The sequence below is a fragment of the Rattus rattus genome, chromosome 9 (genome assembly GCF_011064425.1).
Source record: "Rattus rattus isolate New Zealand chromosome 9, Rrattus_CSIRO_v1, whole genome shotgun sequence".
NCBI classification, from domain to species: Eukaryota; Metazoa; Chordata; class Mammalia; order Rodentia; family Muridae; genus Rattus; species Rattus rattus.
This window is the reverse complement of record NC_046162.1, coordinates 2,309,365-2,324,624: the sequence shown is the minus strand read 5'-3', so window position 1 is coordinate 2,324,624 and position 15,260 is coordinate 2,309,365. Positions and strand designations below refer to the sequence as shown.

The 15,260-nt window shown below is 47.8% G+C and overlaps 1 protein-coding gene across 2 annotated transcripts in view; it reads right to left on the bottom strand.

The window, feature by feature from the left end:
* The window catches only part of Ift140 (intraflagellar transport 140), a 77,176-nt gene that overhangs the window by 45,257 nt on the left and 16,659 nt on the right, over nucleotides 1-15,260 (bottom strand). Inside the window, exons 12-17 of one of the 2 annotated variants that reach the window (XM_032914329.1) lie at nucleotides 11,098-11,225; nucleotides 10,649-10,766; nucleotides 7,543-7,673; nucleotides 5,527-5,695; nucleotides 4,528-4,659; nucleotides 670-869 (exon numbers count right to left, since the gene is read on the bottom strand). In XM_032914329.1, coding sequence (XP_032770220.1) covers nucleotides 670-869; nucleotides 4,528-4,659; nucleotides 5,527-5,695; nucleotides 7,543-7,673; nucleotides 10,649-10,766; nucleotides 11,098-11,225 — 878 coding nt within the window. The remainder of the gene's footprint in view (nucleotides 1-669; nucleotides 870-4,527; nucleotides 4,660-5,526; nucleotides 5,696-7,542; nucleotides 7,674-10,648; nucleotides 10,767-11,097; nucleotides 11,226-15,260) is intronic. The other variant, XM_032914328.1, reaches the window with a different exon arrangement.

Here is a 15,260-nt window from a genome sequence, read left to right as displayed (position 1 = left end):
ACTACGCAGTCCAGGCTGGCTTCAAACGCACAGTAACCTTTCTACTCTGGCCTTCTAGGTGCTGGGGCTGTAAGAATGAGTCAGCACACATAGATCATTGTCACTGCTTTCATAAAATTTAAGTGCATTCATTGATGGTTTTGGTGTTTACTAATATTTTTGAGCAATATTTAGTACCTGCAGAACTTCTGACCAGAGTATTCTGGATACTTTAAAATAAATAATGAAGGAACAGCCTAAGGTTCCCGGGACCCCCGATACCAGGCATCAGGTTTTCCTACTGCTGCCAATGCACACTGTGCTAGATACGGCCTGTATCCTCCAGCCTAACAGGCGTCTCACTGGGCAGAAAAATAGTTAAATATTGTAATGTGATCACAGAAGGGCTGTTACTTAAAATGAAATTGACAAAGAAGGCATAAAAGGGGTTGGAAAGGTGGTTCAGTGATTGAGAGCACTGTTGCTATAAGCAGAAGACCTGTACCCACAAGATGGCTCACGGCAGCTCCTGGGCATCAGATGCCCTCTGACTTAGCCACTAGGCACACATGTGGTGTGTACACATAAAATAAATCTAAAAGAGCGTTTGGAAAAACAAGACATTTAAAAGGCTGAAGGCTCTAGAGAGGATGCATATAACCTCTGACACTTGAGTGAGGGACTCCTTACCTCTTGATGAGTTTAATAGATTTGAAAGCTTCATCCATGTCTCCAATGGTGACAAAGAAGCTGAAGTTGAGCATGGCATCCCGAGTAGGCTTGTCACAGTCCTCCAGCCCCACGAAGTCTCGTAGGGGCTTCTTGGCTACCATCTGAGGGATGTGGTAGTGCCCAGAATCCATCTTGTCTTCTTTGTCTGCTTCTCCAGGCTGGAGAACAAAGGGCCCATGTTCTTGTCAGACAATATGTAAAGCTAATGCCCGCACTCCGTCCTACCTCCACATATTCAATCACTTACTGGGAAATCTAATGCAGGGAGGCCATAGGCCAAATGGTTCCCACAGGGTCCTAAGGAACTTTTAAAGTCACTGAAATGACCAAAGCTTTGGGCCCTTGATTTAAGTTAATAAATGTTGGCCAGGTATAAACTTGTCAGCCTCTAATTTAGTAATATTAGAGTCTCACATTAAAAACAACTCTTTCAACCTCTATCTCCTAGAGTTCTATTCACCATAAAGACTCTTACCAGTTTAAGTGACTTAAGTAAAGTCAGATGCACACGTATCTCTTAAAGTTAAAGGACAGTAGCCCGCCTTCCCTGAGGAGCCCACTGCCCTCACCACGGCTCATCTGCTACTCTCAGCTTCTCTATCTGTGCTTCAGCGCTAACATGTCCTTCTCTCTGCAGACCATTTGTCATGTATGCATACTCTAGCACATATTTGTCACATGACTAACCAAGGGATGGCTTCAACTACCTTCCTCCCTAGCTCTGATGTCATGAACAATTCAATCTCACTTCCGTCTGAGCCTACCTGGCAGGCCCAGTGAGGAGGCCCCAGGAGGAACCAACATTTGACCTGGACTCTGAAAATCTGGTGGAATTTATCACGTCTTGTTGTAGCTGGAAAGCCCTTCTTGATACAGCAAAGGTTCTCTTAATGGCAGCTTGAGTTTTACACACACACACACACACACACACACACACACACACGGTAATACCAACTAGGTGACAGAAGAGTTTGGCTAATTGTGTACTAAGCTAGATGCTGTCCTTCACACTGGTAACAGCATCATCCCTGGTGTGGTTACTATGTGAGCGCCCTGGGGAGCCTTGGAATCCCTCGCTCATGCACCATGCTTCTTATTTTAGCTTCTTGTTACTGATCTGTGAGGAACTGTTTTCTATGGCCACACTGCCCAGAGCCCTAAACAGGGCTTGGACCTCATGGTATTTGGATGGGAGGCAGAGACTGTTTATCCTATGTCACAGTAGCCTGGAGCAACCTGCCAGTCACATGGGTACTTGGAACTAAGAATACTAGACTCTCCCACAGCATTCTGGGATGTGTGGGCACTGAAAACCTGTGGAAACAGAGACTGAAGAGCCTGCTGGCAAACAGAGGGGGAGCAGCTCTTAAAGAAACAGCACACCTTCAGGCTCTTCTTGGAAGCACTTTGCAGGGTGAACTAAAGATACTACCTTTACTATAAGCAGGTAGAGCAAGCATCTCCCGCATCTGCAGATCAGATGAAATGGGTACACACGCCACAGATCCACACCAGACTAAGAACCAATCGAGTCACAGGGCTCCGGGACCAAACAAAAAACCCTCGCCTCCAGGAAAGCTTCCTACCAGGTGAGCGGGGTAGGCACACAACACAGCGAGAAGAAAATCGTCTCAGGGGCATGACAAAACAAAGGTGACAAGCCACGACCTGGGGCTTCATACTTACGACCACATCATAGATGCCTCTTCTGTGGAACAACAACTATGAATGCAGGCACAGAGAGGGAGATGAGAAAAGAGAAAGCATGCATAAATGTGTGGACGGAGCAGAAGTGCAGACCGTGAAACCAACTTAGACAAGACAACCGAAAGCACTCAAAGCAGCTTTCAAAACTTTTCTGTTTTCAGGTCACAGGGAAATTAAATCAAAGAACACAAAACAAGAGTGAAAAGTGTCAGGAAAGTATCAGTACAGTGGAGGAATTCTATTTTAAAATAAATCAATTAGGGATACCTGCACTGACAGAGAATACCTTCCCAGCTTTCACAAACACCCATGACATTTTTAAGGCACATGGAAGTGTAACATACAAACTGCCCATACACCAAGTTCTGGTGGCTGTTCAATACGGCTGCATATGCTAACTCAGAGAACTGGAACCAACCATCTTGGGATCTCTATTTACAATGTGTGTATCAATATATATGCATGTTTACAGATCTTAAGACTAAATAGCCTGGGGGCTGGGGATTTAGCTCAGTGGTAGAGCACTTGCCTAGCAAACGCAAGGCCCTGGGTTCGGTCCCCAGCTCCGAAAAAAAGAAAAAGGAAAAAAAAAAAAAAGACTAAATAGTCTGATCAGTAAATGGTCACGAATCGAGGGGCAACAACCACATTTACACTGTTTAAAGTGACTTGCAGCTCTGGGAAGAGTTGAGTGAGGCTTGTAGGCTTGTGACTGCCTAGCAGTCTACACGGTAGTCCCACTAGCTTGCATGATTGTGTGGAGGGGACTGCACAGGTATGGGCTTTTACTCAGTCTCCCTGGGGCTAATCCTCCTACTCACTTTTGGCTACAAAAGTAACAGAAGGCTCTGTCGGCCACAGTTGGAGACATCTGAGTCCTAGCAATCTCAGGACTCTAGAGGCTGAGGCAGGACTACTGTGAGTTCAAGGCCACCTGCAGGCCACATAGATAAAAGTTTGCAAGAAAGGATGGGAAAAACAGAGAGAGGAGGTCAGAGAAATGACTCAGCAGGTCCCAGTTTGCACTCTCTTGCGGAGAACCACAGTTCAGTCCCCATCACCCAGGGGACTCAGCACTGCCTGTACTCACTGCACTCGTTGCACATACTCTCATTTAGACACACACACATAGAGTTAAAAGTCAGCTTTAAAAAGACAGGAAGGTTCAGACAATGAGAACAGCCCAGGGATCATTTTAAAGACTGCTGTTTACATCGCTATATGGGGAAACCCAGAAACACCTAGGTAAAAGGTAAAAGCTTTTTTACCCCCTGCCTTTCTGGTATGCCAATGAAAGAAATGTGGTATGGAGAATGTGCACATTTTTTTCAGAAGGTGTGGGTCCAGTAAGAGGGCAGCTACTTCAGTTCAGGGGATCAAAGCCACAACAGCAGCTGCAGACTAGTGTGGAGCCCCAGTGGCCCGACCTTGACCCCACAGGCACTAGCTCCTATGTGGAAAAAGTCCCTCAGGTAAGGTTATGGGGTGTAGCTCAGTATGTTTGAGGGCTTGGGTTTGACCCTCAGCACTGAAGTAAAGCAGGAAAAAGAAAGCAGCAGCAGCAGTCGCCTGCAGTCACCACAGCTACCACCTCTCAGGTGGCAATGGGGCCCAAAGCTGAAGACCTGGCAGTTGGTAAAAATGGACACAGCAATGTGGGACTGCCTGGACTCAGTCCACGCAATGTGTCATTTTAGAACCGCAGTACAGATGGATCTCTGGCACATAAAATAAATGGGTTAGGATGTGTGCTAGTGTCTGCTAACCCCACTCCTTCAAAAACTTACAAACCTGTGCATGTGCCTCATTTACGACGTCAGGGTACAGAAACCTGAGCAGTGACACGGCTGCCCCACCGTGAGCTGGGCTGGGCTGGGCTGGGAGGATTTGTGTCATTTGTAATTCTGGATTCCTCAGGAAGAATATAGGGATAGTAATCCTAAAAAATTCAGCTAGAATGCAAGGAAATGGCAAAGGCTTAAAGTTTGCCTTTAGAAGGAAAGCCAAGAGGAAAGGTCCCCTCACATCTCAAATGTGCTAGAGATACATGAAAAAAATCCACCAGGGAAGAGAGAGGCAGGAATAACTGCAGGCACCAGGCATTCCCACCTTTTTTGTGAAGTAATAGTGAGGCACTTCCATGCCCAGAAGGCTCTGGTAGGTTGAAGGCCGGGGGAAGCTGTCATGAAGCAGGAAACCATGCTCTTCAGAAGCGAAGAAAGAGAGAATCAATACTTCCTCCTGGAAGGCACAGGGCAGAGTCACTCTGTTTTAAATTCAGCAACATAATTCCCTATTTTCATCTCAATTCCTTTTCAGGGTGTACAGTCTGGCAGTGTTTCCTTCACCCTAGTGATGGAGAAGCACTTTGATCTATTTTATCATTCTGGCATTTGAGGATCAAGGATAGATTTGCTCCTGATATTCTCGGAGCACTGACTGACTTCAGATGTTCCCAGGGGCAGACTCCCATCTCTGAGGAGAATGAGTCCTTAAACAACAGGGTGGGCTTCCCTGTGGTGACTTATGTGGGAGTTCTGCATGCAAACTTCTCTGAGAGGAAGGAGGGTCACAGAGGCACACAGACTGCTTTTCTCTTTAGGCACAACTGACATCTTGTAAAACAAAGGCCTAGGGAAGTATCAGAGTCCTGTCGTGTGGTGCACTGGTCTAGAGCCAAGAGCACATCGACATGGAGGCTGAACCCTACAGGAGGGTAGCAGTGAGGAGGGCAGAGTCAGTGACTGAGGTCAGCTTGATGAGCATGTGCTATAGAGTAAGGTCAGTTCATGCTGACTATCTATAGAGTGCTCTGTCCACAGAGAAGGAGTGATATGGAACAGTTAAGAAAATTAAGAAATCGGGCTGGAGAGATGGCTCAGCCGTTAAAGGCTAGGCTCACAACCAAATATATAAGAAAATTAAGAAATCGATATTTGGAGGACAAGAAAAGTGGTTCAGGATGGGTCTGCGAGGTGCTGGTTTATGGAAATGGTCTTGGTGACACAGTGATCTTATTCATGAATGAATTTTTCCCAGTAACTATCCCATAAGCTATGCCAGGCAAATGGTGACCATACATGTCTAACATAGCAAAGCAGTAGGTACCTTGTGGCACGTGCCTTCCTCCATGTGGGGCTGCTTGTCTATAGCCTGTGGCTGGGCTCCAGGTGCCTCCTGCAAGGCCTCGCACACAAAGAGCCTGGGTTCACTCTGATCCCAGAAATGGTTCACAGGAACGTAACTTGCTAGGCTCTCATTCATAAAGAAGTGGGCCCTAAAACAGAAGGAAAACCCAGCCCCAAATCAGAGAGGAACACTTCTTCTACTGCTGCTGCCCACGCCCACTCATAATCCTGTCAGTCAGTGCTGCAGGTGATGGCACTGTTGGCAAGTGTACGGCTTCTGGAGCACCTTTGGGCCACTCACTGCCACACATTCTATCGGAACACATTCTTACAGACTTTGAGAAATGGGGAGAAAGGGTTCGTGAAGTCTGGCTTAGGGGGACATAGGCAGCTCACTGAACCAGGTGGCAAAGGCTGGAGATCGCAACAGGAAATGAGCAGGGTGGCACCTGCCACTAGTCTCAGCTATGTGGGGGATGAAGGCAGGATAATCACATGCAGTAAACCCAGGGTGGATGATGCCATTTTGGGGCTCAGTGGCTCTTGGTGGTTATGCAGGACTCACTCCTACAAGAAACAGAGACCCCTCATAGTGCCACCAGCACTGGCAACTGGTGGTGTGCACACAGGCCATGGCCTGCTTAGCTCTGTGCACAACTGATGTGACATGCACAGAATTTAGGATGGAACATATATCAAGATCTATAAGATGCTAGACACGAGTTGTGTCCTTTGTACTGTGAGGAGTCCAGCCAGAGAGACTGGCCTGGCAAGAGAGTTGGAACAGGCAGAGGACGTTGCCTATTCTTGAAAGAAAAGCCATGAAAATCAGGCAGAGCTAAGAATTAGAAGACATTTCATCTAATAAAGAGGGGAATGGGCAGTAGGGAGTAAAGGAGAGGTTAGTTCCAAAGATTTAGGACTCTGGATTGGGCTGAGGCTGTGTCAGTCTGAGGGGCACCCACACTCTGAAGCAGGAGATCATGGGTCCACTAAGTTGGAAAGAAACAAAGGAGCTGTTGAGGTAAGACCTCAACAGAGATGAGAAGGAGATCAATCTGATGAGAAGAGGCTCCAGAGAAGGGTCCAGGCAGGACCCAGGGAGAGACAGGAAGAATTCAGGGTATACTGTGCAGGAAGATCTGAGCCAGGAAGGAGGGACCTGCCAGAGCTATTGGAAGTAAGACTGGGGTTGGGGTGTAACTCAAGGGTAGGGCTCTTGCTTAGCACACACCAGGCTCTGGGAAGCATCCTCAGGTTAACAGTCAACAAGACAGCAACAGCAGCAGAATAGTACAAAAAGGAATGAGGGTTGGGGATTTAGCAAGTGCAAGGCCCTGGGTTCGGTCCCCAGCTCTGAAAAAAAAAAAAAAAAAAAAAAAGAAAAAAAAAAAAAAAAAAGGAATGACAGAAAAAGCAAACCATGCATGCAGCCCCACTCATGCCCATTCCTCAGCTCTCCCTAAGCCCCAAAGCAAGCCTGGGGTTTCCCACTTGATCTGTGTTCTGCACTTACTTCCCTGCAGGCATAGCTTGCACTTGACTCAAGTCAGGGAGAATTAAATATAGATGGTCACGAAGCTTGAGGTCCCAATATCATGCTTTCTGTAGCAGAAACTAACTACATTTACATGCTACATCAACCCCCCTTCCAATAAAAGACACTTATTTCTTATTTTCTCTAGAGACATTCTCTACAAAGGCAAGCACCTCTTTCCTGTCAGAGTTGCTGCTAGGACTGAAGCCACTCTGCTCTGGGACATTTCTAGAGATGTTTGGGGAGAGCAGCTCCACAGTCTGGGTTTCTACTAAGCCAGTTCCATAATCTGGACCCTGGAGCAGAGGCCAAGAACTTAAATCTACTTCAACTGCTCATGAGTTGGTTTTACTATTTGGTCTTCCTATTAGCAACTTCTGTGAGGCTCTGAAATTCAAAACATAACTTAAGTAAGTTGGCACAAACTGTTTTCATCAAAATCCTGAACTGTATTCTTACTCATTAGTCGGAGGCTCATTAAAGGGCAGAGTCTGTATCTGTCCAATGTGTCCAGTCTTGAAGTTGAAGACATTCACTGTGTCCATTTCAACATCATAGACGTAGATTTTGGAATCAGGACTGTTGTCAACCTAGGAAAGAGAAGGCATAATGGCGCGGGAGTGGCGAGCGGAACTGTGCCCGCAGGAATGACACAGCAGGTACTTGAGGAAAACACACCTCTTGCCAGCCACCTTGGCTTCCAGTAAATGGCACACCACCAGAATAGTAACTTAATTCTTTATTTTGAAGCCCCCTGAAATAGCTTCTTAGTTACTACTTTGTAATTTCAGAAAACTTAGAACAAAGTCTAAACGGTTGTGAGCTGCTCTCAGTTTTGACTGTAGATTTAAAACAATAAAAGAAAAGTAGGGTCTCACTATGCAGCCTTGGATGACTTGGACCTGGCTGGCTTTGAACTCACAGAGATCTGCTTGCCTCTGTCGGCCAAGTGCTGGCATTTAAGGCATATGCCGCCACGCTCAGCCTGGAGGTAGATTAACCAAGGGACTCAAAAGGGGATCTGGATTTATGGCAAAAGTGTCATTCATACAACTGAATGCAAGACGGCAGTGGTGACGGGTTCCATTTGGCAGCTGACACAAGAAGTCGTGAGCAGTGACTCTAGCAGAGACCAGCACCAGAGCACAAAACGCCTGGCTGCTCTGCTCCTGCTGTGCTGACTGCTGTCACAGTGATGAGGAACTTCCAAGGTGTGCCTTCCATTCTAAATTCACAGATGCCGCATTCACAAGAGCGAAGGTGTGGAGTCACCATGCGAGCATCCACAGATCAGTGGGGAATTAAATGTGTCTGTCCAAACAACTCAGACACATGCTACAACGTGGATGAGCCCCGAACTGTGACATGGGTGAGAGAAGCCAGACTCAGAAGGCCACACAATTATGACATGTCCAGAACAAGAAAACCCAGAGGCAGTAGCAGGGTGACAGCGAGGATGTTTAGAACCAGCCAGAGGGCGCAGCTGTCCTATACTGCAAATGTGCCAAGTGCTGCTGAATCGCCCACTTAAAGGGTTGACTTTATGTTACATGGCTCTCAAGTGTTTAGAGACCCTATTTTAAGATAAAGAAATGTCAGCATCCCCAGGGTACGCTGAGCCCACAATGAGCATTACAGTAGTAATGCTGAGCAGCGGAAGGAGGAAGTGGAGACAGACCAGCTGGAGGCCCAGGAGGCACGGGTAGGGACAACGGCCCAGCTGAGGGTTCTTTTATGCCATCTCTGAAAACTGCACAGACCCTGTCCCTCATCGGAGCACTTGGTAAGGTGCCACAGAGGTGAAAGGAAACAACTGGATCTTGGGATGAGGCTCAGCTGCTCGAGGCTGTCTGGGCTCAGCCACTGCACAGCTGCCCTGGGGATTCTGTCTGCCCTTACCGAAGGACTACACATTTTAAAGATGTCTTGAAGAAAAACTCTGAAAAATAAAGATTTAATTCTATGTGCATGAGCATTTTGCCTACGTGTACAGCACATATGTGTCTGGTGCCCACAGAGGTCAGAAGAGGCTGTCAGCTCTCCTGGCATTTGAGTTAGGGATGGTTGTGAATCACTAGGTGGGTGCTGGGACAGAAGTGAAGTCTTCTGCAAGAGCAACAAGTGTTCCTAACCCTTGAGTCATCGCCCCAGCCCCTGCACACGAGAATGTCTGCGGGTCACGGATACTCTCTTCTCGCTGCCTCAGTGTTCCCTGCTAGGATCTGGAGGACTCTCTATGGGTCTTACTCACACCGTTGCTGCTTTGTGTCCTTTCTTTCTTCTGTATCACTTTAAAGATTTATTTTATTTATTTATTATATGTAAGTGCACTGTCACTGTCTTCAGACACACCAGAAGAGGGCATCAGATCTCTTTACAGATGGTTGTGAGCCACCATGTGGTTGCTGGGATTTGAACTCAGGACCTTTGGAAGAGCAGTCAGTGCTCTTAACCTCTGAGCCATCTCTTCAGCCTCCCTTCTGTATCACTTTAACAACTCCCACTGCTCCTCCCCTGCTCTCGCTGAGCTGCCGTTAGGGTCAGAGTTCTGAGCTGCAGTACCTCTTGGGCTGATACTAAATCAAATCCTCCGTTCTAAGATTGGGTCAGAGGGACACACAAAGCACAAGTGACAATGACATCCATGCTGTCACCTTAGTGGGCCCATTCTACTCTTCTCACCGTCATCTTAGCATACCCACTCCATTCTTCTGAGGAAGAATGCCCACTCCATACTTGCCCGAGGAAGAATGTCATGCACATTCTTCCCGAGGAAAGGGAGGAGCTGGGCTTGAGCCCCCTTCCTTGTTTCCTCCACTGTGACACAGCATTTACATCCTGATTGATTCAGGATGTTCTTCGGAATTTCCGCCAATGGGCATAATCCAAAAGGCAGCCCTGGGCTACTCAAGCCCACAGGCGATGATGAGGGACAATATGCAGAAGGAAAGTTTATTCTAGCAGGTACTACAGTTGTAATGGGATGTGAGTCCTTTGAAAAGGAGAGATAAAATTTTCCCCAAAACTTTAGACAAAAGAAAATACCGTAAGCTTAATAGTGGTCTTTTCTTGTGACCAAGGTGATGTGCTAGGTGATGAGGAAAAGCAAGAAAAGGACCAAGGGCTCTCTGAACAAGACACCACTTACTCTGAGGAGAACAAAGACGGGCAGGAGAAGATGGGAAGTGTGCAGGTTAGCACAGAAGAACAGAGATGGACCAGGGGTGGAGGCACACACCTTTAATCCCAGCACTTGGTGGGCAGGGACAGGAAGGGCCAGCTTGGTCTATAAAGTGAGTTGCAGGAGAGCCAGGGCTACAATCAACAATAATTACCTGCCCCACCCTCCAAAAGGAACAGACTGTGTCCCAAGATGGAAGCAGGAAGGAGAGAGCCGATAGAAGGCGGGAAAATGAGGAAGGAGATGGAGTAAGAAGGGGCTTGAGAGAAGGCTAGACACGAAGACCCAAAAGACCTAATGAGGAGACAGAACAGATAGCTATGTCTGTCAGTCCTGTCAGGAGGCCCTCCATATGGCCCAGGACAGCAGAGACGCCGGCCTTACCTTGCTAAGGAGGATACTGATCTTGTTCCCATTGGCATTGCATCTCAGAGAAGTGATGCTCCCCACGTCGGGGATCATCTGGGCCAGGTTCTTGCAGCTGCAGTGCACTTTTGCTTCCCTGTGTGAGGACAGGAGCAGAGAGAATGACATCAGCAGCCTCTTGGCGTTTTCCTGCTGCTCACAGAAATTAGTTTCTCTGACTGCTGAGACCTTGGCCTACAGGGTGTTCTGTTCAGCTCACCACTTCTCACCTTGTGCACTTAACCCACTAGCCCAGGGAAAAGGAGGTTAATTTTTAGAACCAATAAAAGGTCTCTTCTAAATTGCTAAAAAAAAAAAGAAAGAAAGAAAAAGAGTGTTGTGTGAGACAAGACATTGTTCCAATTTCCTGTCTACTAACTTAAAAAAGGAAAGAGCATCTTATACTTGTGTGTGGATGGAAACTGTACCTTCTGGAAAGATCAAAACTTTTAAAGTGAGCTAAATCTGTCCCCGCAACCAGGAAAGTCCCACAGACATCTAGGAAGCAGGGGCTCCCCTCGGTCTCAGAGAACAGCAGAAGTTGTTTGACAGTGCCCTGGGGAAAGAAGAACAAGTTAGCTGTGTATTTCTATGGTGTGGTGCCCCCTTTCTCTCCTGAACAACAGTCATCTCCTGTAGTCCACTCACACATCCAGTAGTGACTACTAAGGGGCTGGCATGCATTAAACCAGGGTTGGCTCCATAGGACGACAGGTCTGTCTTGGTACAGTCTTGGTGCCATGTGCCTCAGGGCAAGGATCAAAGATACACAGGCCCCTCAGCTAAGAAGTGCCCTGTGGTCATACACAGGATGATGGACTGAAGCAAGGGCAGACAGATGGTGACCTCTGTCCCTGCGAGTTGGTCTGGGTGGGCACTGTGTTGGAGCTGCAATATTTCTCATGTGGTCAATGTTAGGTGCATGGTCTAATAGGTAGTGAGGTGGTGAGAGGACCTCTACCAGGATGGTTGTCACATCCTGGACATATGCCACTTCTGGAAGGCAGTCCACACTCAATAGTCATACTTCCTGTACCTTACATCTCGATAAAATACTTGAGAAATTAATGTCTCTTCTGCAGGCAATGCTTAAAATGAGGTGAACCAGGAAGAACCCAGAGAAGGAGACAGCACATGCTGAGCGGTTAAGTGGCTCTGTATCTAGGGTCCTTAAGTCTGGTCGTCAGCAATGAGCATTGGGAGTTGTACGTTTGAGGGTAGGAAGATGCAGCAGAGGCCATATGGGTACATTACTGTGGGAAAGCAGGCTACTTTTCAGGGCACGTTTACCCACGCCTGCTGTTTCCATAGTTTCCACTTCTCAGGTCCCACACACATCTAGCCCGGACTCAGGAAGAGGGAGTGCCCGACTTCTCTCAGCCTTCACTGTCACTCTCAGAGCCTCTCCTGATTATGTCTCCCAGACTTCCCTCACCTTCTACCAACTCCCTGATTTTTTATTACATAATATTTTTAGTGATTATTTGGGGATTTCCCATCATGTACCCTGATCACACTCACTTTCCAGTTCCTCCAGGTCTGTCTCCCACTCTGTGACCTCTTTCCATTCCTCACAAAAAGAAGGGCCAAGTGGTGGGGGCACACACCTTTAATTCCAGCCCTTGGGAGGCGGACACAGGCAGATATCTGTGAGTTTGAGGCTAGCCTGATCTACAGATTGAGTTTCAGGATGGCCAGGGTACACAGAGAAGTGCTTGTCTCAAAAGCCAAAAGGGGAGAAAACAAAACAAAACAAAACTGAGTCTGATTTGTGTTGCCCATACACTGGAGCACAGTCAAACTCCCAGTGGCCAGCCCCATAAGGAAACTGAGTCCTTGCCCACCAGGACCCCTGTCAGAAGCTGTCAGCTGTGGAGAGCGACACTTCAGCATCCTTATCACAGGTTTTAAGCGTTCTCTTTGATTTCAGTCTAGGCTGTCACTTTTTGGGGTTGGGTGTTAGGAGTCGTCACAGAAGGCTTCCCTGTCTTTCTCAACTGTGAGTCTGCAGGCATCAACACCACTGCAAAAGTAGCTCTTTGCCCTTTACAGTCAGTGGGAGCACGGATCATGTACTTCCACATGGTCTTTGGCATCAGCACATGTAGGGGGAGGAGCTAATACTAAAATCTGGTTCCCTAATTGGTTATTGATTTAGTCAATAAAGAAGGTGGGAGACAATTGCTTGGCAAAGGGTAAAGATAGAACTTCCGGTAGGGCAGGAGATTCAGTGCCCAGCAATGGTGCTATCTGGTTAGTTTTAAAATAACAAAGCTGTCTAGTATTCTCCATCCGTGGAGCAAAGGTGGGCAGAGAAAGAGAGCAGCCAAGTCAGAAGCTGGCCGTTGGCAGAGCTAAGCTGAGAGGAATGGACAAGCCTTGAGAGGGAGCCAGCGGTAGCTGAGGTCCTGAGCAACGGAGCCATTGTGTTTTTAAAAATTATACGCAACAAGCACATGCCATGGACTTCAGCACGGTCTCCAGTGGCAGCACAGACCATGACATTAACACAGCACTCTGCCACAGCATAGCTAAGGACACCATCATGGTCTTAGGCAGCAGCACAGACCACCAAACCCAAAGGACTTTTGGTGACGACATGAGCCACTGGTATCACTATGACTACCTGCGGTAGGACCACAGACAACCACATAAACCCCAGCTTCACCATGGCCTGGGGCAGTGGACCACAGAGACCAATGTGGCCTCCAGGAGTCTTTCCAGGAGTCCAGTCCAGAAAGTGGACCATTTTTCATCTCAGACACCCTGTCGTTGCTCAGAACCAGGGCAACTGTGCAGCTGGGCAGTATGTTCAGGGCTGAACCTGCTAAGCTCCAGGCTTTGCACATCATCCTGTGGGCCCCACTCTGCAAGAACCATGCTTCCCTGCTTTCCGCAGCCCTCGCTCATCTGCAGTTATTTGGCCTCTCTCCACTACACACTCCTGGCTCTGTTCCTCCATCTTTCCCACCTCTCCACCGCATATTCCCTTGTTAAAGTTGTAATGGAAACTGTCATGTGTTACACAGTATTTTTTCCCCAAACAGCTTTACATCCAAATACTCATTACAACAAGTTGTTGGTCTAGTTTAAGGTCTCTGGCTTCGGCAGTTTCTGGTTTCCACAAATACTGGACTATTATCCCGACTTGTCTGGCTATCCTGCTGTTGCCCAGAGTCAGAGTGACCCTGCAGCTAGGCAGGACGTTAGGGGGCAGGTTCTGTGTGCACTCCCGGCTGTAGTATACCGCTGTCCCGGATGTCTGTCACTCTGAGGCTTTCTGGGCTCAATCTCTGTGCTCGTAGCCTGTGGGCAGTGCAGCTGCTCCTGTCCCCATTCTCCATCTACCAGCAGGGCAAGCAGCACAAGCTACAGTCGCCATGGCTACATGTTTGGGGGCCAAGTGGCTTGGGCCGGCCCTATTCAGTAATGATGTTTCTGAGGGAGCTTCAGGCTGTTGTAACTACCCTGTTCTCAGGGCCAGCCACTGGGCATGACTGTTGTGCCCAGATTTCAGGCAGCGCTGCTGCCCTGTGCTTTTTGTCTCCTAGCAGGACAAGCAGCACAGGCAGCAGCCATGCGGCTCCAATGCTGGGGGCTGATCAGTGGGCCCGAGGCAGGCCTACTCAGTCATGCCCTGGTTCTGTGGGAGCTCCAGGCTCATCTGCCATGACCTTTGTGCTTGCAGCCTGCTGACTGAGACTGGGCAGTGAAGGGTACTGATCCCCTGTTCTTCACCTCTTGTGACTGTGTCCTGTCATCTTTCCTTCCAACCTCGTGAGTCCCACCCTTGTAGGCTTTGATTTTTCATAACCTACTTTTAATAAAGGGTTTTAAAATGTTTTAACCTCCTTTCTAGCCTACCACCCACCAGAAGTAGAGGAAAAGGAAGGTTATTAGGATACAGGGGAAGTGAACCCATTTAGAAATAGTTCTTGGAGTAAGTCCAACCCATGTTGTCAGGATATCAGCAGTATAGTTCGCATGAACTAGGAGCAGCTCGATACAGAAGAAGCCTTGAGGCTCTGCTGTATGTTGTTTAGAAGTAGTTCCTTGGGGGAGATTTCAATCTCCAGTTGTCAGGATACCAGCAGTCCAGGTCAGTAGTATCAGCATAGCATACATGAGTCAGCAGTGGTGGAACGACCCAGCAGAAACTGCAAGGCCTCCACCAAAGTGGCACAAGTCAGCAGGAGTGACTAGAACTTGTAGGGATGCCAGGAGAAGATCTCTGCCTTTGCCTCTCTTAATGGAAAGGAGACTCGAGACTAACGAAGCATTGCAAAGCTATCTATGCCAGTCCGCCATCACTGTCCACTGAGTTCTATTTATACTCCCTCCAAACATCATGTGTCGTCCCACAGGTCTCGTCTCAGTAAAACACCATGAGTGTGTCTTAGTAAAGCTCCACATGAGTCTGTATCAGCTGACATATCTAGAAATAGATTTACCTCACTGTGCCAACCAGCCCCAGTCCCCAGAAGCAGCAAGAGGCCACCAGAAGATTTTTTGGTGCATTTCTTTTTATGAAGTCATGACAAATGATGACCACTAAGGAACGGCAAGGTGTACCAATGCTCTCCAGCACTGT